Here is a 24,525-nt window from a genome sequence, read left to right on the forward strand (position 1 = left end):
TAGGCGTACCACCCGCTCCCATTTCATCACACAATTACAAGAAATCCCGGCAAGGGAACATAAGCGATATAATAACCTCCTGGCGAGGGAACAAAAGCAATATAATAGTTTCCCGGCAAGGGAACAAAGATATCGAAACAATCATCCCGGCAAGGCAGAATCAGCTATAACCAATCTTAACTTAGCTTGTACTCAGCCCAAATAATGACAATGCTCAAACATAAATAAGATCTGCGAGAATAGAACAATTCTTTGCGCAATATAGAAGATCATTAATTAAAGCATCTGAAATGTCATTTAAGGACACAACCACTTTAAATTTAAGACTCACGGTCATGCTCGACACCAACGTATAGATACTCGTCACCATGCCTATACGTCGTACTCAACAAGAAGAAAGTAGCAAATATGACTCAACTCCTAATCCCTCAAGCTAGGGTTAAACCAAACACTTACCTTGATGCCTTGAACACCACTCAAGTCTCAATTATAGCTTTACCTCTTGATTCCACCACCAATCCGCTCGAATCTAGTTATAAGTTACTTAATTACATCAAAAAATGCTAATTGAGTCAACCCCAATGCATGAAAATAAGTTTTACAAAGTTTTACCCAAAAAGGTCAAAAATGCCCCCGGGCCCACGTGGCCGAAACTCGAGGTTAGAACCAAAACTCGGTTACCCATTCCCCCACAAATCCAAATGTATGGTTTGTTTTGAAATCGGACCTCAAATTGAGGTCTAAATCCCCAATTTTAGAAAACCTAGGTTCTACCCAAAACACCCGATTTCCCCATGAAAACTTTGATTTGAAGTTGAAATCATGTTAAAAGATGTTAAGAAGTGAAGAAAATGAGTTAGAAATCACTTACCAATCGTTTTGGAGAAGAAAAGTTGTTTAGAAAATCGCCTCTTACGTTTTGGGGTTTTGAAAAGTGTAAAAATAACTGAAATTCACGTGAATTTATGCCCCTCTGAAACTCCCTGTGCGGACCGCACAAAAAGGACCGTGACCGCACAGGCCTCCCTGAAGACCTGCAGATCATAGCCCCGTGCGGACCGCACAAAGCCGACCGCGGCCGCACAACATCCACCGCGGACCGCTCAAAGGCGACCGCGGCCGCGCTGGCCCCTCCGTGGCCATACGCGATTTCTCACGGACCGTGCAAGAGGGTTCAGAGACCTGCAATATTTCCTGAACCTGCAACATCTGATCTTTTTAAGCCTAACACATCCCGAAACCTACTTGAAACTCACTCGAGCCCTCGAAACTCTAACCCAAGTATACAAACAACCTAAAAAACATTCTACGAACATATTCATGTAATCAAATCGCCAAAATAACATCATGAACATCGAATTAAACCTCAAAATCAATAAATTTTTCTCAATTTCCTTTTAAACATCAATTTCTCAATTAGGGTCCGAATCACGTCAAACGACGTTCGGTTTTTAACCAAACTTTATAAGAGTGATTTAAAACATATATAAGACTTGTACCGGGCGCCGGAACCAAAATACGGGCCCGATACCATAGTCTTCTAATCAAATTTCATTTCCAATTTCCTTAATTATTTCAAGAAAACAATTTCACTCAAAAATTCATTCCTTGGGCTTGGGACCTCGGAATCCGATTCCGGGCATACGCCCAAGTCCCATATTTTCCTACGGACCCTCCGAGACTGTAATATCACGGGTCCGGGTCCGTTTACCCAAAATGTTGATCGAAGTTAAATTTATTCATTTTAATATCAAAACTTAGCATTTTTCACAGAATTTCATATTTAAGATTTCCGGCTAGGCGCCTAGACTGCGCATGCAAATCGAAGCGACTTTAAATGAGGTTTTCAAGGCCTCGGAAGCACATAATGGGTAAGAAATTAGGTGATGGCCCTTTGGGTCGTCACAAAATAATAAGAGCAGCATTTATAATAAATGTCTACATTATATCTACAATTTATAATAAAAGGCATGGTCACATATATTTCATATCTACAATATAACTACAATTATACTACAAAACAGAAGACAAAATATATCTTGTGAATTTACCGAGTCATTGAGGACTTGTTCAGGGTGAGCAAGGGAATAAAACCAGTCCTTCTTATCCACCTTTTCATCTCCAAGGTCTAACCAAGGCTTGATTTGGTTATCCTTTATGGAAAAGGGAGCCTTCCTCCTCTAACAACAAATAAATGTCCAATCAAAAAAAATCACAGAATGAATTACATATTTAAACTTTAAAATGCTGAAATAAAAGTGTCAAATTAAGCATTCATACCCCTTAGATACTTTGTCACTACGGTGGTATAACCACTTGTTGAACTTATCTAACACATCAGAATCTACATTTTCACCTATAAGAGTTGTGAAGGGGTGTTTGAGGTAGAAAAATTTAGGTCCAATAGAGTTGCTGCCTCCAGAACTATATAGAGGTATGAAAGGTGATCGTGCATGTTTCCCCGGTTGCTTGGTTCTCCCCGGATGAATAGGGGTTGATTCATCGGGTATGGGCTCGCCATACTTAACCAATTGTGTTAAGTTGTCTGGCAACTCAAAGTCATACAATGTCACACCCTTCTTATCAATGTCTGATCCTTCAGAAACAACTTCATCCACATGTTGTGTATCTTCACCTTCATTTATTTGTTTCTCAATGACTTGTTCTATCTGAGCTGCTACAGTCACTCTGTGAATTGGGGACTGTGTATTGATATCTTCAATATCTGTTACATAAAACATAGCTTACTTAACAGGAATATAAAATTGTATAAACAACAATTATTTATTCTGAATGACAGTATGTATTATACCTGCTTGTTTTACCTCAGCTGCTTCTTGAAATTCTGAATATAAGTCAACATGTGCTGGAACATGTTCTAGACAAACTGCAGCTTCAATTTATAATTAAAAAAGGTAAATAATACTAGATAATACTGTCTTGAAAGTTGTAGATATATGTAGGAAGTTGTAGATAAAATGTGAATAATAAAACTATACTCTATAAAGTTTTATACTAAGTGTATATATTTGTAGGTATTTTGTAGATACCTGTGTTGCTTGTGCTTGCATGCACTTGATCACCAATATTGAACTGAAATTGCTGGTTGTTCACTCCTTGTTGTTGGTCATTGTTTTTTGTTGAACTACCAGCAAACTAAATATTTTCTGTTAGTTTGAGTATATTGTTTCATATGTCATAATTTGTTTTGGTATATAAATATATGTCAACTCTTACCTTTGTCTCATCCACATCATATCTCATGTTTATCAAATTCAAAACACTTTTCACATAATCATCTATAAACACTCGAAGGTCATGGAGTTCCTCAAATACAGCCTTCCTAAAATCCTCTAACTTTCTATCAACCTAAAAGTTAAAAATATAGTTAGTTGGTAATTTTATTCAAATAAATTACAAATCAGTTTAATTATGTACGAGGCCGTATTGTTTTCATAATTGTCTACAAATTGCTACAGTTATACTACAATTTAACTACAATGTGTGCAATCCCAACAGGGCTGATTATAGAATTATACTACAATTTAACTACAATGTATACTACATAAATTGTTATAAAATGTAGATAAATTGTAGCAAATATGTAAATATATTGTAGCTAATAATATTACCTGCTCAATTCCCTTTTCTAGCTTCCTGAGCTTCTTAGCCACAGATTCCTTGTCCTCTTGACAATCTGTATGTTTGGGTTCCAATGTTGGAGAATCAGCATTTGGAACCTCTGATGATGGTGCACCTTGTTCATCTTCATAATCAATCTTGTTTGGCAGAGTAAGCACTCCAATCTTTTCTCCAGATTCAGTCGTGCTTGTGAACCAAATGATGAAAAAAAAACAGTTAGTTCCACTAAGGCAGAAAATGTAGACTAATTTTAGATATTATGAAGGTAAATGTAGCAACATACAAAACTGAAAAAATACCTTAATCCACTCAGGCTTGATCATCTTCTCTTCAAAGGCAGTTAACCAAATCTGCCCCTTAGTAGCTGACCATCTTAATATGCGAGGTATTGAGTCAGAACACCTCGTAGCAAGCTCTGTGCTGACGGTCGAGAAACACTCATAAAGCCACACTTGCAAGGCTAATGAGCATCTCCGTATGAGATAAGAATGTACACGGGGATTTAGACGATGCCTAACGGATTCCATAACCTGATTAAACAATTTAATACCCCATGGGTATGAATCAAACTGACTAGACTCTACCAAATAGAACCTAAAGTGGTCTATAAAAGACACATAGTCTTTGTCATAAGGGCAAACAAAAAATTCCAAAAGATAAAGAATGCACAACTTGACTGCATCCTCATCGTTTACCCAAGATCTATTTGTTACTATGTATTTCAAATACCACTTCTCTACTCTTTTTTTGTTAGGAAAATAGCTATTCATTAACTTGCTAACATAACTAGAAGTATATCCATAATTTGTAAACTGATTCACACAATTTAAACCGGTAATTAAACCAAACTCTCTCAATGAAAAATTCAATTTTCTCCCTTCAAGTGGACTGAAAAAAATGATTCATTAGACTTAGACAGTTCATACTTCATCAGAAGATGAATAGCTTGGTTTTGCATGCAAATGGAGGGGAGAGACAGTAAGTAACCAAAACAAGTGTTTTTAAAAAGCTTTAAAGCATTTGGAGACAATAACTCTTTTATCTAGCTAGGAATGCTAGGATCACACAAAGTGTGGAATCTAAGCACCCCATAATCCACATTATGTGGGGCAACATAATGTCTATTCTGCACAAAATGATAAATTATTTCACATTAGTAAACTGCATAAAAATGAAGCATTAATCTACATATTATCTACATATAAATACACAATCACTCCACAAATAGCTAAAAACAAATCAGGAAGAAACAATACATACAAATCTGCTTCAAACAAATACAACCTACCCACACATATAACTACAAAACACTACAAGACATCTACAGATATAAACATTATCTACAAAAATGTAGGAAGAAAAAAGTAACTACAGCTCTGTTTCAAAATTTAAAAGCTAACGACAATATAACTACAAAACAACTACAAAATAACTACAATTATAAACTGTAGAAAATCACAACTACAAATAATCTACAAAATTAAGACAACTAATCTACAATTTACCAAAACACTTAAACAGAGATTTTTACATCCAAAACAAAATAAAAAACTGGAAACGAAAATAATAAATATTTACCTTCACCAAATTTTTTTTCTGAACCAATTTTGGGAGTTTTTTGGACTGTTTCTTCGTTTTTTGTTTTGAGGAAGCAGGAGACAACTTGGGTTTTTTAACTGTTGGAATTTTAGGGACATCTTGAGCAAAGTCGTCATCTACACATACCTCTTTCCCCTTTCTTTTGAGTTGTTTGCCGCCTGGTATAGAACTTCCTCCAGCATCTACATCGTGCATTTGCTTTGTCCTCATCTCGGCACGGATTTGTCTAGGAGATGAACTGTGAGTAGTAGGTTCCATTGCATGTGTAGATTTTACTTGTTTTTGTGGTGATTTTGGTGTTAAAACACCCAAGTCGAAAGAGGGGATATCACCTACTGTAGATTTTTTAGGTATTTGTTTGGGAGATTTGATGTTCTTCATGGTTTAACTTCAACTTGACTAAAGATGGGAACGAATTTTGTAGAATGATAACTTCAATATTTGGTGAATTTAAATGGAGAATAATGAAGAACGTGGGTAGCTTTTGTTCTGTAAAGAAGAAAACAGATGCTAAACATGGGGGAGTGAAGGGTAAAGGTAAAACGTGGGGAGGGGAGAGTTACGGGTAAAGGTAAAACGTGGGGAGGGAGGGTTGAGCTGAAAGGAAAGAGAAACGTGGGAATATACGGTCCTATAATTATGCCTCATATAAATGCCCCATTAATTATATCCCTGTTTTAAATTATGGTATGTAAATGGTAATTTAGTATACTAAATGTAATTATCTCTAACGTTAAACATTGAGGGTAATAAGGTTACATATGTGGCGTAGGAAAGTAAAAAATGCTTTTTAAAAACTTTTAACTTGTACCCACTTTTTAAACAATTTCAACCCCCTTTCTACTCCTCCTTCTCTCAGTGATCTTCGTATCTCTCCGGAACTTAACATTGATGTAACAGTATCTCTCCTTCTGTGGCTTCACTCAATTCCTCAGAAGCCATCTTACTATACATTCTAGTAGCGTTATTGTACTAATATTTACTGAACTATCAGCATATGAAGAAAATTAAACATTATATTTGTCATCCCACAACGATATAAAAGCAGGAGGATGATGACGAAGCCAAATTTACTCTTATACAACAACTTCTCTTCTGAGTTCGATCTCGTCTTCAATATATTTAATTTGTTTGGTGTTTGTGATGTCTGATGATGCTTTAGATGTTAGGAAAAGAACGTACAGATCAGAACATTATTGATAGCTAAATCTACATCCTCTTTTGAACCTGCTTGTTTTATCAAGTCTGAGCTTTTGGTATTACATTAATGGAAAATAGTGTAGTAAAATCTACATAGGGACAGAAAGATAAAAAACAGTACAGTTAGATAGAGATGCAAGCAGAACAGAGAATTAAAGAAGGAAAAATTAAGAGCAAGAACCACATAGTAATTGTGCTCACCAAAAAGCCAAAAAGTCACAAAGGCACAACAATTGAGACTGAAAGTCAAGCGAAGAATATTGGCTCAGAAAGAAATTTGAAAGAGGATTGAAAGAAAATTTGTGAAAACAAGGCAGGTGAGAGTTTCATCGTTCAATTCCAAGAGGATAAGAATAGAAAGCCACCGTTTAGTTTGGCAAATGTCTAATAAATCCTCACGATAAAGTGTTCCTTAATTATTTTTCAAGGACAAAAGTGGTAGATCACAATATAACTTTTTACCCTAATTCCACCTATGCAAATAAAGCCACATGTGTTGGCCATAACGTCACACGTGTTGGGGTATTTACAGCTTTATTCGCTTTGTATTTCGGCGCTGGACTATTGGACCAGTTAATTTTACACTCTAACACATCAGGTTCCTATGAATTAAACTGTGATGCATATGTGATTGCCACGTTTTGCTAATATATGCTAATATGACAACTATTTGCATGGCCAATATATGGATTTATGTACTTTAAGTTTGATTAGGTATATAATTTAACAAAAAGCTAACTTGAGTTATATGCTAAGCTGTAAAAGTTACAGACCACAACAAAGTATAGTATTCAACTTATTTTTCCATGTTGATTTATTTAAAGCCAGGTAAATTTCAAGTTACGGATAAAAACATGTGCTAAATTATGTAACATTTAACAAAATAATCCTTTCATAAGAAACAAATATAACCAAAAATAATTAAATGTTTACTTACCTTAAGATAAGCAACATAATTAATTATAAAACCGAACTAACTTAACGTTAGGAAGGAATTGGAATTTGTTTGTCTATTAGTATTATTTTGTTTTGGTAACTAATTAGTAGAATACAAATTATTTACAAAAGGCTAACCCTTAAATATTACTATGCTATTTCAAACCAAACATTGAGTTACTTTTATTAATTATTAATTAAGTTATTCTCATTTAGAAAAACTTGCTCCGTCTTAATTTATAATATTAATAGTAAATTTATTATTTTTTCATATATATAACAGAAAGAGGGTCATCTTATTAGGAAATGACACAGACTTAAATTAAAACTCGCGGTAGTAGTGTACTTCAAACTATAATATTTTTACCATTTGAATCTTCATGATTATTTTGAAGGTCAGGTAAATATTTCAAAATGGAATTGCTCAGTTTATAATTCAAGCACTTAACGAGAAAAATCTATAAACAGAAAGAGTAAAATTTGTACTCCTTCATAAATATTTGTTTCTATATTTTCTGGTTCACTTCTAATGTAACACATATTTTTTCGTTTGTTAAAAAAATGACATCTTAGCTTATTTTAATACTATTAACTAACAGATTATCAACAACGAAAAATGCAAATACTTTGGTTATTCACAAGTTGACGAGGTTTAAATAAATTTAGTGTGACGATCCGGCCAGTCGTCTCATGAGTTACCGCTCCGTTTTTCCCCATTTCTGCTTCTTTATGCTTCGTTATCCGTGTTTTAGGTGATCAGGTTGATTAGATTGAGTTCGGATAGGATTTGGTAAGAAATGAGACACTTAGTCTCTTTTAAGAAGGTTTAAGTTGGAAAAGTCAACCGGGTGTTGACTTATGTGTTAGAGGGCTCGGATGTGAGTTTCGATGGTTCGGTTAGCTTCGGGAGGTGATTTATGACTTAGGAGTGTGATCGGAATTGGTTTTGGAGGTCCGGTGTAGAATTAGGCTTGAATTGGCAAAGTTAGTATTTTGGCGATTTCCGGTGGGTAGGTGAGATTTTGATCCGAGGGTCGGAATAGAATTCTGAGAGTTGTTGTAGCTTCGTTATGTCATTTGGGATGTGTGTGCAAAATTTCAGGTCATTCGGATGTGGTTTGGTTGGGTTTTTGATCGAAAGCGTGTTTCGGAAGTTTTTAGAAAACATAGGCTTGAATTCGATGAGTTTTGGGAAATCTGATGTTGTTTGAGGTATTTTGATGATTGGAACAAGTTCGAAGAAGGTATTGGGTCATGTTGGTGCTTTTGGTTGAGATCCTGGGGGCCTCGGGTAATTTCGGAAGGCTAACGGGAAGTTTTAGAACTTGAGTGATTGCATATTTTCTACTGCTTCTGGTGTTTTCGCACCTGCGGTTTGGGGTCCGCAGATGCGGTCTCGCAGATGCATGGTTTGGGTCGCAGAAGCGGAAGGCTGAGGGAGGCCTAGTATTGCAGATGCGGAAAAGGAACCGCACCTGCGAAGCCGCAGATGCGGCGAGTGGACCGCAGATGCGGTGTGGATCCGTAAGTGAAATTCCGTAGATGCGGAGAAATGACCGCAGAAGCGGTACCGCAGAAGCGGCTATTGGACTGCAGATGCGGTTATGTCTGGGCAGAAGGTATATATGTTTCTTCTTCGCAATTTTTGAAGGGTTTATTCATTTCAACTTTGGACTTAGAGTTTTTGGGCGATTTTAAAGAGAGATTTCAAGAGAACTTCGATAAGGTAACGATTTTGGACCTAAAACACACTTCTACGGTAATATTTCATGGATTGGGACTGAAATTTAAGAGATTAAAGGACTAAAAATGGAGGTTTAGGGCTTGAGTTTAAAAGGGCTTAAATTAAGGATTTGAGGGGTCAATTGAACTCTGATTCTTGTGTTTTTGATATGTATGAACTCGTGGGGAGACGAGGAATCTAATGATGTGAAAAGTTCTGAGTTTCGAGAAGTGGTCTCGGGGCTCGAATTTTGCTAATTTCGGGATTTTTGATATTTTTCGAATATTTTCGCTTGGGCTTTGTTACCTTAGCATATTGTGACGTATTCGTTCTGATTTTGGATATATTCGACGCGCGTGGAGGTTGATTCGAGGGGAAAAGGCGTCGCGAGCTAGAGTTGTAGCTGGCTCGAGGTGAGTAATGATTGTAAATGACGTCCTGAGGGCTTGAAATTCCGGATTTGCATATCGTAGTGCTATGTTGAGGTGAGACACGCGCTGGATGATGAGCGTGGGGTCTTTTACTACTGAGGATTGTGACTTGGTCCGTCCCGATTGATGATTTTACCGCGTATTTGACTGAAATTTATTTGTTATCATCATGGTTTGGGTTGATTGCCATATTTGGGTTTCGTGCCAACTATTTGAACCCTTCGGGGATTTTTATCACTATTTCCTCACTGCTTTGACTTATTATTTGAACTCAGTCCTATTGATATCTATTGTTTTACAAACTCAGCCACTTTTACTCAGATTTGAAACTTATATGATATTTCTAAATGATGTTTTGGGTTGAGAACTACTGTTTTACTAATGCTCGAGGGGCTTGTGATGATTTTCGGACTGAGTGAGGCCGAGGGCCATATGTGAGGATATGCTGAGTGATATGAAGTCGAGGGCCTTAGATACTTTATATGCCACGAGGTGGCTTGAGTGATGTGAGGCCGAGTGCCGAGTGATGTGAGGCCGAGTGCCGAGAGATGATGCCACGAGGTGGCTTGATATAGCGCTTGGGCCATAAGGGGCCCCTCCGGAGTCTACACACCCACAGTGAGTGCGGGTACCCATTATGATATGAGAGTGAGCCCGAGGGGCTGATACTGTTCTGAATGATTGATATTGTGCCCGAGGGGCGGATTTCTACTTGTTATTTACCTATTAAATTACCTGTTTTACTTGTTTTAAAAGGGATTTCATTTGATTTCTTCACTATTTTGTTGCCTTAAGTGATTTTACTGCTTGATATGGAATTGTTTTGTGCCTTTACGCATTTTCATACTTTCAGTCATTATTTATAGTTATTACTCATTAGGTCGGAGTACTCACATTACTCCCTGCACCATGTGTGCAGATTCAGGCATCGCACAGTCCGCTCCTGAGTGCTGATCCTCCTAGTCCGGGCAGTGATTCGGAGACTACGAGGTAGCTCTTGGCGTCTGCAGCCCCTTGCCTCCCTTATCTGATCATTTTCATGTTCTTAGAACTATTGTATCGGATTTAGTGTTCAGTAGACTTGTATTCGGATTTCTTAGTTTCTCATGACTAGTGACACCCCGGTTTGGGCTGTGTCAGGATGGTTTCTACTGTTGATATCGTTATTTCCGCAAATTATATGTTTTAGAACTATTTATGGTATTTAACTATTTAAAAGAGGTGGTCTGTTTTGGTATGGCTGGCCTTGTCTTCATGAGAGGCGTCATCACGACCGAGTTCGGGGTTAGGGTCGTGACAAGTTGGTATCAGAGCCTAAGTTATATAGGTCTCATGAGTCATGAGCAAGTTTTGTAGAGTCTCGCAAATCGGTACGGAGACGTCTGTATTTATCCTCAAGGCTGCAGAACCGTTTGGAAAAAGTTCATATTCTTGAAACTCTTGTCGTGTGAACTTGTTGGTCCGAGTACTAAACTTCTGTTATTCCATTCTCTCACAGATGGCGAGGACGCGAGCTACCGGACAAGGTGGATGACCACTAGTGCCACCAGCTAAGACCACCTGAGGCCGTGGACGCGGTCGTGGCAGAGGCAGAGCAGCGAGGGCAGCATCTGTAGATCCATCAGCTGCTCTAGCTCCGGATCAAACTCCAGCTATGGATGCTCCAGCAGCACCAGATCAGGCACCAACTGTGCCCATTGTGATTCTAGGTCTTCAGGAGGCCTTGACACAGATCTTATCAGTTTGCACTGGCTTGGCTCGGGCGGTTTCAGCCACTACAGCAACAGCTACTTCATAGGCAGGGGGAGGCAATCAGACCCCCGCTGCTCGCACCCTTGAGCAGGTAGTGCAGGGACTTCAGACACCAGGGGCACCTTCAGCCCAACTGATTGCACCAGCTCAGGAGTTTGTTATGCCAGTTATGCCAGATGATGAGCAGCGTCGTCTTGAGAGGTTTGGTAGACTCCAGCCTCCGACATTCAGCGGAGTAGAGGGAGAGGATGCCCAGGGTTTTCTAGATAAGTGCCAGCAGATGCTTTGTACAACAGGGATTCTTGAGTCCAGTGGTGTGGCATTTACCACCTTTCAGTTTTCTGGGGCTGCCTTCACTTGGTGGGAGGCATATGAGAAGCGTAGGCCTGTGGGAGCAGTGCCCCTCACTTGGCAGAAGTTCTCTACTCTCTTCTTGGAGAAGTATATACCGCAGCCTCGCAGAGAGGAGCTGCGTAGACAGTTTGAGTGGTTGCGACATGGGGATATGACTGTGTCACAGTATGAGTCGAGGTTTTTTGAGTTGGCTTGTCATGCCGTTTGGATGGTTCCGACAGATTGTGAAAGGATCAGGAGATTTGTTGATGGCCTTAACTATCATCTCTGTATTCTTATGACCAGAGAGAGAGTGTTGGGTGCTATGTTCGAGGAGGTAGTTGATATTGCTCGCGAGATTAAGACGGTTCGCTGTCAGGATCGAGAGGAGAGGGAGGCCAAGAGGCCTCGAGGATCAGGCAGTTATAGTGGTGCTCCTTTGAGGGGCCAGTTTCAGCATGGTAGAGGCCATTCATTCAGGTCTGCTCAGCCAGCTCGCCCAGGTTATCGTGGGGCATCTTCGGGTCATGGTTATCATGGTACTCAGCAGGGCCAATCATCACTTAGTACTCTCCCAACTCAGAGTTCATCTCGTGTCCCGTCGGCTCAGGGTTCTTCTATGCCTAGTGTATCAGCTAGTCACTCCGGTGTGAGGGGTTTCCTTTAGTCCCCTTCTCCAGCACCTGGGATTTGTTTTGAGTGTGGAGAGTTTGGGCATATATAGAGGCAGTGTCCTCGTCATGTTGCTAGTTCATCCCAGCAGAGGGGTCAGCCCTCGACTTCTGCTCCAGTTACTTCACCACCTACCCAGCCAGCTAGGGGTGGAGGTCAGGCAGTCAGGGGTCGCCCCAGAGGGGGAGGTCGATCAGGCGGTGTCCAGGCTCGTTTCTATGCACTTCCAGCTAAATCTGATGTTATTGCTTTAGATGCTGTCATTACAGGTATTGTCTCAGTCTACCACAGTGATGCCTCTGTATTATTTGATCCCAGTTCCACCTTTTCTTATGTGTCATCATACTTTGCTCGTTATTTGGGTACACCATGTAAGTTTTTTGCTTTACCTATTCATGTATCTACCCCGGTAGGTGATACTGTTGTTGTAGATCATGTGTACCGGTCATGTGTGGTGACTATTGGGGGTTTGGAGACCCGAGTGGATCTATTGCTATTGAGCATGGTGGATTTTGATGTCATTTTGGGCATGGATTGGTTATCTCCGTGTCGTGCTATTCTGGACTGTCATGCTAAGACAGTCACTTTGGCTATGCCGGGTGTGCCGCGGATCGAGTGGCATGGTGTGACTCATTATGTTCCTAGTAGAGTGATCTCTTTCTTGAAGGCCCAGCGTATGGTTGGGAAAGGTTTCCTTTCATATCTAGCGTTTGTGAGGGATGTTGGAGCTGAGACTCCCTGTATTGATTCTGTTCCAGTTGTGAGGGATTTTCCAGATATGTTTCATGCAGACCTGTCGGGCATGCCACCGGACAGGGATATTTATTTTGGTATTGACCTAGTGCCGGGCACTCAGCCCATTTCTATTCCGCCGTATCGTATGGCACCAGCAAAGTTGAAAGAATTGAAGGAGCAGCTTCAGGAACTCCTAGATAAGGGGTTCATTCGGCCTAGTGTGTCACCTTGGGGTGCGCCCGTTTTGTTTGTGACGAAGAAGGATGGCACCATGAGAATGTGCATTGATTATAGGCAATTGAACAAAGTAATAATTAAGAACAAGTATCATTTGCCTCGTATTGATGATTTATTTGACCAGCTTCAGGGAGTGAGAGTGTTCTCCAAGATTGATCTCCGTTTGGGTTATCACCAGTTGAAGATCAGGGATTCAAATATTCTTAAGACTGCTTTCAGGATCAGATATGGTCATTATAAGTTCCTTGTGATGTCTTTCGGGCTAACCAATGCCCTAGCAACATTCATGCATTTGATGAATAGTGTATTTTGGCCTTACCTGGATTCATTTGTTATTGTATTTATTGATGATATTCTGGTGTACTCGCGTAGTCAGGAGGAGCACACAGAGCATTTAAGAGTTATATTGCAGAGATTGAGCGAGGAGAAACTTTATGCAAAATTCTCCAAGTGTGAGTTTTGGCTCAGTTCAGCGGCTTTCTTGGGGCACGTGGTGTCCAACGAGGGTATTCAGGTTGATCCAAAGAAGGTAGAGGCCGTTCAGAGTTGGCCTAGACCGTCCTCAGCCATAGAGATTCGTAGCTTTCTTGGGTTGGTAGGCTATTATCGCAGGTTCGTTTAAGGATTCTCATCTATCGCATCGCCCTTGACCAAGTTGACTGGAAGGGCGTTTCATTTATGTTCGGACGAGTGTGAAGAGAGCTCTCAATAGCTCAAGACACCTTTGACCACAACTCCTGTATTGGTTTTGCCATCAACTTTAGGTTCATATACCGTATATTGTGATGCCTCGAGAGTTGGGATTGGTTATGTATTGATGCAGGAGGGTAGAGTTATTGCGTATGCTTCTCGCCAGTTGAAGCCCCATGAGAAGAACTACCCTGTTCATGATTTGGAGTTGGCTACCATAGTTCATGCATTGAAGATTTGGAGGCATTATTTGTATGGTGTATCTTGTGAGGTATTCACTGATCATCGCAATCTTCAGCATTTGTTCAAGCAAAAGGATCTTAATTTGAGGCAGCAGAGGTGGTTGGAGTTGCTTAAGGATTATGATATCACTATATTGTACCATCCGGGAAAGGCCAATGTGGTGGCCGATGCTTTGAGCCGAAAGGCATATATTCCAATTGGGGAGAGACCTCTTGCAGTTGATGTTCAGGCTTTGGCCAATCGGTTTGTGAGATTAGATATTTCGGAGCCCGGTCGGGTGTTGGCCTGTGTGGTTTCTTGGTCTTCCTTGTATGATCGCATCAGAGAGCGCCAGTATGATGATCCGCATTTGCTTGTCCTTAAGGACAGAGTTCAGCATGATGATGCTAGAGATGTGACCATTGGTGATGATAGGGTGTTGAGGATGCAGGGCCGGATTTGTGTGCCCAATGTGGATGGGCTTCGGGAGTTGAGTCTGGAAGAGGTCCATAGCTCGCGGTATTCCATTCTTCCGAGTGTCGCGAAGATGTATCAGTATTTGAGGCAACACTATTGGTGAAGAAGAATTAAGAAAGATATTGTGGGATTTGTAGCTCGGTGTCTCAATTATCAGCAGGTGAAATATGAGCATTAGAGACCGGGTGGCTTGCTTTAGCAGATGGTCATTCCTGAGTGGAAGTGGGAGAGGATCACTATGGACTTTGTTGTTGGACTTCCACGGACTTTGAAGAAGTTCGATGCTATTTGGGTGATTGTGGATAGGCTGACTAAGTCTGCACACTTCATTCCTGTGTGTACTACCTATTCTTAAGAGCGGTTAGCAGAGTTATATATCCGAGAGATTGTTTGGCTACATGGTGTTCCAGTTTCTATCATCTCAGATCAGGGTACTCAGTTTACTTCCCAGTTTTGGAAGTCTGTTCAGTGAGAGTTGGGTACTCAGGTGGAGTTGAGCAGAGCTTTTCATCCTCAGACGAACGGGCAGTCTGAGCGTACTATTCAGATACTAGAGGACATGTTGCGTGCTTGTGTTATCGATTTAGAAGGTTCATGGGATAAGTTTCTACCGCTTGCAGAGTTTGCTTATACAACAACTACCAGTCGAGTATTCAGATGGCTCCATATGAGGCTTTGTATGGGAAGAGGTGTAGATCTCCAGTCGGCTGGTTCGAGCCCGGCGAGGCTAGGCTATTGGGGACATATTTGGTTCAGGATGCCTTAGAGAAGGTGAAGGTGATTCAGGAGAGGTTTCGTACAACGCAGTCGCGACATAAGAGTTATGCGGACCGGAAGGTCCGAGATGTGTCCTACATGGTTGGTGAGAAGGTCTTGCTGAAGGTTTCGCCCATGAAGGGTGTTATGAGATTTGGGAAGAAAGGAAAGTTGAGTCCGCGGTTTATTGGGCCTTTTGAGGTGCTTCGGAGGATTGGGGAGGTGGCTTATGAGCTTGCTTTGCCACCCAACTTGTTGAGTGTGCACCCGGTATTTCATGTTTCTATGTTCCGGAAGTATATTGGGGATCTGTCTCATGTTTTGGACTTCAGCACGGTTCAGTTGGATGATAATTTAACCTATGATGTGGAACCAGTAGCTATTTCGGGTCGTCAGGTTCGGAAGAAGAGGTCAAGGGATATAGCTTTAGTGAAAGTGCAGTATAGAGGTCGGCCCATGGAGGAGGCTACCTAGGAGACCGAGCGGGAGATGCGGAGCAGATATCCTCACCTATTCGAGGTTTCAGGTAGGTTTCTTGACTCGTTCGAGGACGAACGTTTGTTTAAGTTAGGGAGGATGTGACGACCCGGCCAGTCGTCTCATGAGTTACCGCTCTGTTTTCCCCCATTTCTGCTTCTTTATGCTTCGTTATCCGTGTTTTAGGTGATCGGGTTGATTAGATTGAGTTCGGAGAGAATTTGGTAGGAAATGAGACACTTAGTCTCTTTTAAGAAGGTTTAAGTTGAAAAAGTCAATCGGGTGTTGACTTATGTGTTAGAGGGATCAGATGTGAGTTTCGATGGTTCGGTTAGCTTTGGGAGGTGATTTATGACTTAGGAGTGTGATCGAAATTGGTTTTGGAGGTCCGGTGTAGAATTAAGCTTGAATTGGCAAAGTTAATATTTTGGCGATTTCCGGTGGGTAGGTGATATTTTGATCCGAGAGTCGGAATGGAATTCCGAGAGTTGTTGTAGCTTCGTTATGTCATTTGGGATGTGTGTGCAAAATTTCAGGTCATTCGGACGTGGTTTGGTTGAGTTTTTGATCGAAAGCATGTTTCGGAAGTTTTTAGAAAACTTAGGCTTGAATTCGATGAGTTTTGGGAAATTTGATGTTGTTTAAGGTGTTTTGATGATTGGAACAAGTTCGAAGAAGGTATTCGGTCATGTTGGTGCTTTTGGTTGATATCCCGGGGGCCTCAGGGTGATTTCGGGGCTAACGGGAAGTTTTGGAACTTGAGTGATTGCAGATTTTCTGCTGCTTCTGGTGTTTTCGCACCTGCGGTCCCCTCGCAGATGCGTTGTTTGGGTCGCAAAAGCGGAAGGCTGAGGGAGGCCTGGTATCGAAGATGCTGAAAAGGAACCGTACCTTCAAAGCCGCAGATGCGGCGAGCGCGGTGTGGATCCGTAAGTGAAATTCCGCAGATGCAGAGAAATGACCGCAGAAGCGGCTATTGGACCGCAGATGCGGTTATGTCTGGGCAGAAGGTATATATGTTTCTTCTTCGTGATTTTTGAAGGGTTTATTCATTTCAACTTCAGACTTAGAGTTTTTGGGCGATTTTGAAGAGAGATTTCAAGAGAACTTCGATAAGGTAAGGATTTTGGACCTAAAACACACTTCTATGGTAATATTTCATGGATTGGGACTGAAATTTAAGAGATTAAAGGACTAAAAATGGAGGTTTAGGGCTTGAGTTTAAGAGGACTTAAATTAAGGATTTGAGAGGTCAATTGAATTCTGATTCTTATGTTTTTGATATGTATGAACTCGTGGGGAGACGAGGAATCTAAAGATGTGAAAAGTTCTGAGTTTCGAGAAGTGGGCCCGCGGCTCAGGTTTTGCTAATTTCAGAATTTTTGATATTTTTTGAATGTTTTCGCTTGGGCTTTATTCCCTTAGCATATTGTGACGTATTCATTCTGATTTTGGATAGATTCGACGCGCGTGGAGGCCGATTCGAGGGGCAAAGGCGTCGCGAGCTAGAGTTGTAGCTGGCTTGAGGTAAGTAATGATTGTAAATGACGTCCTGAGGGCTTGAAACCCCGGATTTGCACATCGTAGTGCTATATTGAGGTGAGACACGCGCTGGATGATGAGCGTGGGGTCTTTTACTACTAGGGATTGTGACTTGGTCTATCCCGTTGATGATTTTACCGCGTATTTAACTGAAATTTATTTGTTATCATCATGATTTGGGTTGATTGCCATATTTGGGCTTTGTGCCAACTATTTGAACTCTTCGAGGATTTTTATCACTATTTCCTCACTACTTTGACTTATTATTTGAACTCAGTCCTATTGATATCTACTGTTTTACAAACTCAACCACTTTTACTCAGATTTGAAACTTATATGATATTTCTAAATGATGTTTTGGGCTGAGAACTACTGTTTTACTAATGCCCGAGGGGTTTGTGATGATTTTCGGACTGAGTGAGGCCGAAGGCCATATGTGAGGATATGCTGAGTGATATAAGGTCGATGGCCTGAGATACTTTATATGCCACGAGGTGGCTTGAGTGATGTGAGGCCGAGTGTCGAGTGATGTGAGGCCGAGTGCCGAGAGATGATACCACGAGGTGGCTTGATATAGCGCTTGGGACGTAAGGGGCCCCTCCGGAGTCTTCACACCCACAGTGAGCGCATGTACCTATTATGATCTGAGAGTGAGCCCGAGGGGCTAATACTGTACTGAGAGTGAGCCTAAGGGGCTGATACTGTTCTGAGTGATTGATATTGTGCCCGAGGGGCGGATTTCTACTTGTTATTTACCTGTTAAATTACCTGTTTTACTTGTTTTAAAAGGGATTTCATTTGATTTCTTCACTATTTTACTGTCTTAAGTGATTTTACTGCTTGATATGGAATTGCTTTATTCCTTTACGTGTTTTCATACTTTCAGCCATTATTTATAATTATTACTCACTGGATCGGAGTACTCACATTACTCCCTGCACCATGTGTGCAGATTCAGGCATCGCAGAGTCCGCTCCTGAGTGCTGATCCTCCTAGTCTGGGCAGTGATTCAGAGACTACGAGGTAGCTGTTGGCGTCCGCAGTCTCGTGCCTCCCTTATCTGATCATTTTCATGTTCTTTGAACTATTGTATCGGATTTAGTGTTCAGTAGACTTGTATCCAAATTTCTTAGTTGCTCATGACTAGTTACACCCTGGTTTGGGCTGTGTCGGGATGGTTTCTACTGTTGATATCGTTATTTCCGCAAATTATGGTTATTATATCATGTTTTAGAACTATTTATGGTATTTAACTATTTAAAAGAGGTGGTCTGTTTTGGTCTGGCTGGCCTTGTCTTCACGAGAGGCGCCATCACGATCGGGTTCGGGGTTAGGGTCGTGACATTTAGGGACTTTGCATTCTTAAATTTAACGTGCTAAGAAATTACCAAAATGTGTTGCTTATGAATTTTTGTGCTACAAATAAGCCCACTTATTATTACGCTAAAACAAAATTTATTGTAAATTTCAAATAAGAATATGAGGAAAAAACAACACACAAAGACAAACAAACAAAAAACAAAGTTGATAAAATATTGGTAACCTTTTTATTTCTTTTTCCTTGATGTTAAATTCCAACAAACAGAGGCAGAACTATGATATACTAAGAGGGTTTACTGGTACCTGTAAAGTTTGGCAAATATCCTATGTTTGCATGTATATATTTTCTAGAAAATAATGATATATTAGCACTAACACCTTAAATATAAAGTAGATTTTGGTTGAATCGAAAAGTGCACTCGCGACCTTCAAATTCTAGGTCCGCCTCTGCCAACAAATTAAGTTTAAATGAGATGGTTAACTTGGAGCATAATATTATCTTGCTTGTTCTTTGAACACGTGAAATTAACTTGAGATACTGATAATTTGCCTTGGAAATAAAAGTTAGATAATCGATGCAATTTGGTTTAGATTGCTAGTAGCAAAATTATTATTTTTGTATCTGCAAATATATTACACCACTTAATAGAAGTACAAATTATTATTCCAATCATTTTAGTATCACTATTTTTATTTTAAATACATTGTAAAAAGAATGATATATTATATATATAAAAATAATTTTAATCTTCAACGTCTTAATTTACTCTTACTGATATAATTTTATAGTTATAAATTTATTATGATATATCTAAAATCATAAGTTATAAAAAAGTATCACATAGTCAAAGTAGGAGATTAGATTAATTTTAATATACAATAAATAAACAAAATAAGTATCAAATTAAGAAAAATGAGCTTCCTTTTTTGTATAATGTGTATGATGGAGTATTTACTTTAAAGAAGAATAAATTTATATCACATGTGTCTAAAAGTAAGTTAGAGAAAGCATGTCACCTTCACGTGACATCAGCATCTATGTGACCTTTTTGGGCTTTGAATGAAGGCTCATTTGTCTGTTGCATTTACGAAGGTGTAGAAGCATATTTATTGTAAAAAGTGCAACAACAGGGGTTCTGGAACTCTGTGGTTTTTGCACTTAATTTTTCCCTCTTTAATTCACTATTCTGCTTGCATCTCTATCTAATTGTACTGTTTTCTATCTTTCTATCTCTATGTAGATTTTTGCTACACTATTTTCCATTAATGTGATACCAGAAGCAACGAAAACCTTTTTGTTTCTCTCCTCAAGGTTCCACCATCAGAACTTCATTAGAAATAAAAATTTATCTTTCCTCTTTGGCTTCCTAGACTCTTGCTAGCATTATGGATTCTATAAGTTTTCTCCGTTTTTGCTCTATTTTGTTGGTTGATTTGGGAATACTTTGGGGGGAATATTTTGGTCAATAGCAAATTATATAGATATTGTGCACAAACGCGTTTGAATTATCAACAAAAAATAAAAATTTAAATTACTGGAAAAAATCATGAACTTTAATCACATTTATCTTACATAATAAAATAAGAGTTCTTCTTTAATAATATCAAATTATTTGGACTTTCGGTAGGGATAGATTTAGGTTTTCACGCTATCTTTTTTTGTGATGACCTTTTACTTGTTTTAAAACGAAACTCCGAGTTTTGAGGCCTTGAAAACCTCATTTAGAGTCACCTCGATTTGCGTGCATACTCCGAGCGCGTAGCCGGAAAGCTTAAATATGATAATCTGTGAAAAACAATAAGTCTTGATTCTAAAATGAGCTAATTTGACTTCGGTCAACGTTTTGGGTAAACGGATTCGGACCCGTGATTTGACGGTCCCGGAGGGTCCGTAGAAAAATATGGGATTGGGCGTATGTCCGGAATCGAATTCCGAGATCCCGAGCCCGAGAAATAAATTTTCAAAGAAGAAAGTTTTATATAACATGTACTAAAAAGTAAGTTGGAGTTTGTGAGAGAGTGTCACTTTCATGTGACATCAGCAACTATGATACTTTTTGGGCATTGAAAGAAGGCTTAGCTAGCCGTTGGATTTACGAAAGTGTACAAGTGCATTTATTGTAAAAAGGTTTAAAAGCAAGGGCAAAATGAAACTTGCAAAAAGTACTGCAAGTCTTTCCATTACAAGTACAAGAATGCGATGAGAATTATAGATAAGAACCCTGGTTTTTCAGCCAACATAGCCGAAAGTCAAAAATCGTTTACCACACGATGCAATACATGTAAGCAAAGCAGAACATGAAATTCCAAAGATACCCTCGGAATAAATCTAATTCCAAGAGACACACATGACGACGGAGAGGAGCTTGGCTTTCCTTCACCGGTCCGGGTTCGTTTACCCAAAACGTTGACCGAAGTCAATTTAGCTTATTTTATAATCAAAACTTATCATTTTTCACAGATTATTATATTTAAGCTTTCTGGCCACGCGCCCGGACTGCATACACAAATCGAGGTGACTCTAAATGATGTTTTCTAGGCCTCAAAACACGGAGTTTCGTTTTAAAACAAGTGACAAAAAAGGATAGCGTGAAAGCCTAAATCTATCCCTACCGAAAGTCCAAATAATTAGACATTATTAAAGAAGAGATCTTCTTTTATTAAGTAAGATAATGTGATTAAAGTTCATGATTTTTTCCAGTAATTTAGATTTTTTATTTTTTGTTGATAATTCAAATGCGTTTTTGCACAATATCTATGTAATTCTTTAAAGTTTGTATTCATTGATATAAAATACAAGTGCAACGCGCGTATTCTGAGACTAGTACAATCAATAAAAGAAATATCAAATTAGTTCGGAAAAATGAGCTTCCTTTTTGTATAATGTGTATGATGGAGTATTTACTTTCAAGAAGAATAAATGTATATTACATGTGTCAAAAAGTAAGTTGGATCTAATTAGTTTATGCACTTACAAATTTATTTTTGTTTGTTCCTTTATAAATATATATTATTGTCTTGGTTGTTCTGTGAACACATGATATTAAGTCGAGATAATGGTGATTTGCTTTAGAAATAAAAAATTGATAATCGATGTATTTAGTGTAGATTTAGCAAAAGGAAAGCCAAGCTCCTCTCCATCGTCTTGTGTGTCTCTTGAAATTACATTTATTCCGAGGGTATCTTTGGAATTTCATGTTCTACTTTGCTTACGTGTATTGCGTCGTGTGGTAAAAGTTTTTTGACTTTCGGATATGTTGACTGAAAAACCAGGATTCTTATCTATAATTCTCATCGCATTCTTGTACTTGTAATGGAAAGACTTGCAGTACTTTTTGCAAGTTTCATTTTGCCCTTGCTTTTGCACTTTTTTACAATAAATGCACTTGTACACTTTCGTAAATCCAACGGATAGCTAAGTCTTCTTTCAATGCCCAAAAAGGGTCATGTTGCTGATGTCACATGAAAGTGACACTCTATCACAAAGTCCAACTTACTTTTTGATACATGTTATATAAAACTTTTTTCTTCTTGAAAGTAAATATCATAATTCATACACAGTATACAAAAAAAGGGTCAAGCTTATTTTTCGGACTTAAATTTGATCTTTCTTTTTAGTGATTGTAAATTAAAACTAATCTAATCTCCTATTTTGATTATGTGTTACTCTTTTAAAATTTGTGATCTTAAATATATCATAATAATTTTACAGGTATAAAAGTATAACACTAAGAGTAAAATAGACGTTTAAGATTTAAAATATTTCCATTTATAAAGTGTGTCACTCTTTTTAAAATGTATTGAAAATAAAAATAGTAATATATAAAATAAAATAATTGGCTAAATAATTTGTGTTTCTACTGAGCAGTGTAATACATTTGCAGAAACGAAAGTGGTGATTTTGCTAATAGCCATAAATCTATACTAAATACATCGATTATCTGTTTTTTATTTCTAAAGAAAATCATCATTATCTCGACGTAATATCATGTGTTCACAGAACAACCAAGACAATAATATATATTTATAAAGGAACAAATAAAAATAAATTTGTAAGTGCATAAACTAATTAGATCATTGTGAGTGTATTTTTGCATTAATTTTGTCAGTAACAGCATTTACATATAAAAATTATTGCAAAGACTTTGTTACTGGTAATCACTTTTTCATTCATTCTTTAAAGCAGTTTGTGAAGACCATAAAGAGAAAACTTGTGTATATTTCATTAGTTTCTAAAGTTAGCAGAACTTTGTATTATGGTTATTCATAATCAACTAATAGAGAAGCATCTTCAGTGATCACAACATTCTAGGAACTTTCAATTTTCTTGAAGGTAAGAAAAATATGGAGAAAAAAGTTAACCGTTAAGAGCAAATAGGTCAAACAATAATGCAGAAAATAACTAAACAAGAGTTAAAATACAATTATATTGATTTTTCATGTGCTTCTGTTTGAAGAGTGAACTGAGATTAACGGCCCAACACGTGTGACTTTATGACCCAACACCTGTGACTTTATTTGCATAGGTGGAACTAGGGTAAAAAGTTATATTCTGATCTACCACTTTTGTCCTTGAAAAAATTTAAGGAACACTTTATGGTGAGGATTTATTAGACATTTGCCCAACTAAACGGTGGCTTTCTATTCTTATCCTCCTGGAATTGAACGATGAAACTCTCACCTGCCTTGTTTCCAGAAATTTTCTTTCAATCCTCTTTCAATTTTCTTTCCGAGTCTATGTTCTTCGCTTGACTTTCAGTCTCAACTGTTGTGACTTTGTGACTTTTTGGCCTTTTGGTGAGCACAATTACTCTGTGAAAATTGAGAAAGAGTTACGAAGCACAAAGCAGAACGGGAAAGGCGAAGTTGGTATCTAAAATACCTTTTATAGAAAAATGCTCTCAAACAATAACTTACCACCACCCTCGTTCATCCAACCTAAACCACCGGATATCTCCACTCTTTCATCTTCCCCATCTTTACAACCCTTCCAAGCTGTTTCTTCCTCATCTCTATATAATAATATGATTATTGATACGACTATTTATGCTGTAGAACCATACAAAATCCTTCCAACATCTTATCTCCATACCCTACTTTCACATAACATATCAACTCCCACTTCTACCTCACATGATCCGTTTTCGTTTCCTCAGGTTATAAATGATGAATTGGACGCACCAACTGATCCAAATATCTTCATCCCACTTTCTTTCGAAGAAAAGGAACGAATCTATAAGTCATGGCGACATGCAATGATTATAAAGTTATATGGTCAAAAAATCGGGCACCAATTACTGAGGCAAAAAATTTATGTTTTATGGAAACCTACTGAGAATCTACATCTTATAGATTTAGGATCTGATTTTTACTTGCTTAAATTCCAGAAGGAGGAAAATAAGATTCATGCTATATAAGATGGTCCTTGGTTTATACTAAATCATTTCTTATCTGTTCGGCAATGGGAATCAAAGTTTATGGCATCTGAAACAAAAATCAATTACTCTGTTATTTGGCTACGTCTACCTGAGTTACCACGTCTACCTGAGTTACCAACTGAATTTTATGATTTCAAGATATTGCAGAAATTGGGGAATAAAATTGAGAAATTATTAGCCATTGATAATTGTACTTCTTCAACAATAAGGGGACGCTATGCTAGGTTGTGTGTTCAGGTTCCTTTGGATCAACCACTATGCACTCATATTTTTATTGGCCATCATAAATAAATTATTTTATATGAAGGTCTAAATTTGTTATGCATTAAGTGTGGTCGAATGG

The 24,525-nt window shown here is 38.6% G+C and overlaps 1 protein-coding gene across 1 annotated transcript; it reads right to left on the minus strand.

The window, feature by feature from the left end:
- Positions 1–5,499, minus strand: LOC107820707 (uncharacterized). The gene is made up of 7 exons (XM_075240298.1): positions 5,221–5,499; positions 4,710–4,768; positions 3,633–3,828; positions 3,051–3,156; positions 2,813–2,893; positions 2,281–2,725; positions 1–2,180 (listed from the first exon to the last, which is right to left on the minus strand). The coding sequence occupies exons 1-7, from the start codon at positions 5,497–5,499 to the stop codon at positions 2,156–2,158; spliced, it is 1,191 nt and encodes a 396-aa protein (XP_075096399.1). The 3' UTR covers positions 1–2,155.
- Positions 5,500–24,525: the final 19,026 nt, after the last annotated feature.

Source organism: Nicotiana tabacum, chromosome 20, assembly GCF_000715075.1.
Source record: "Nicotiana tabacum cultivar K326 chromosome 20, ASM71507v2, whole genome shotgun sequence".
Taxonomy (NCBI): domain Eukaryota; kingdom Viridiplantae; phylum Streptophyta; class Magnoliopsida; order Solanales; family Solanaceae; genus Nicotiana; species Nicotiana tabacum.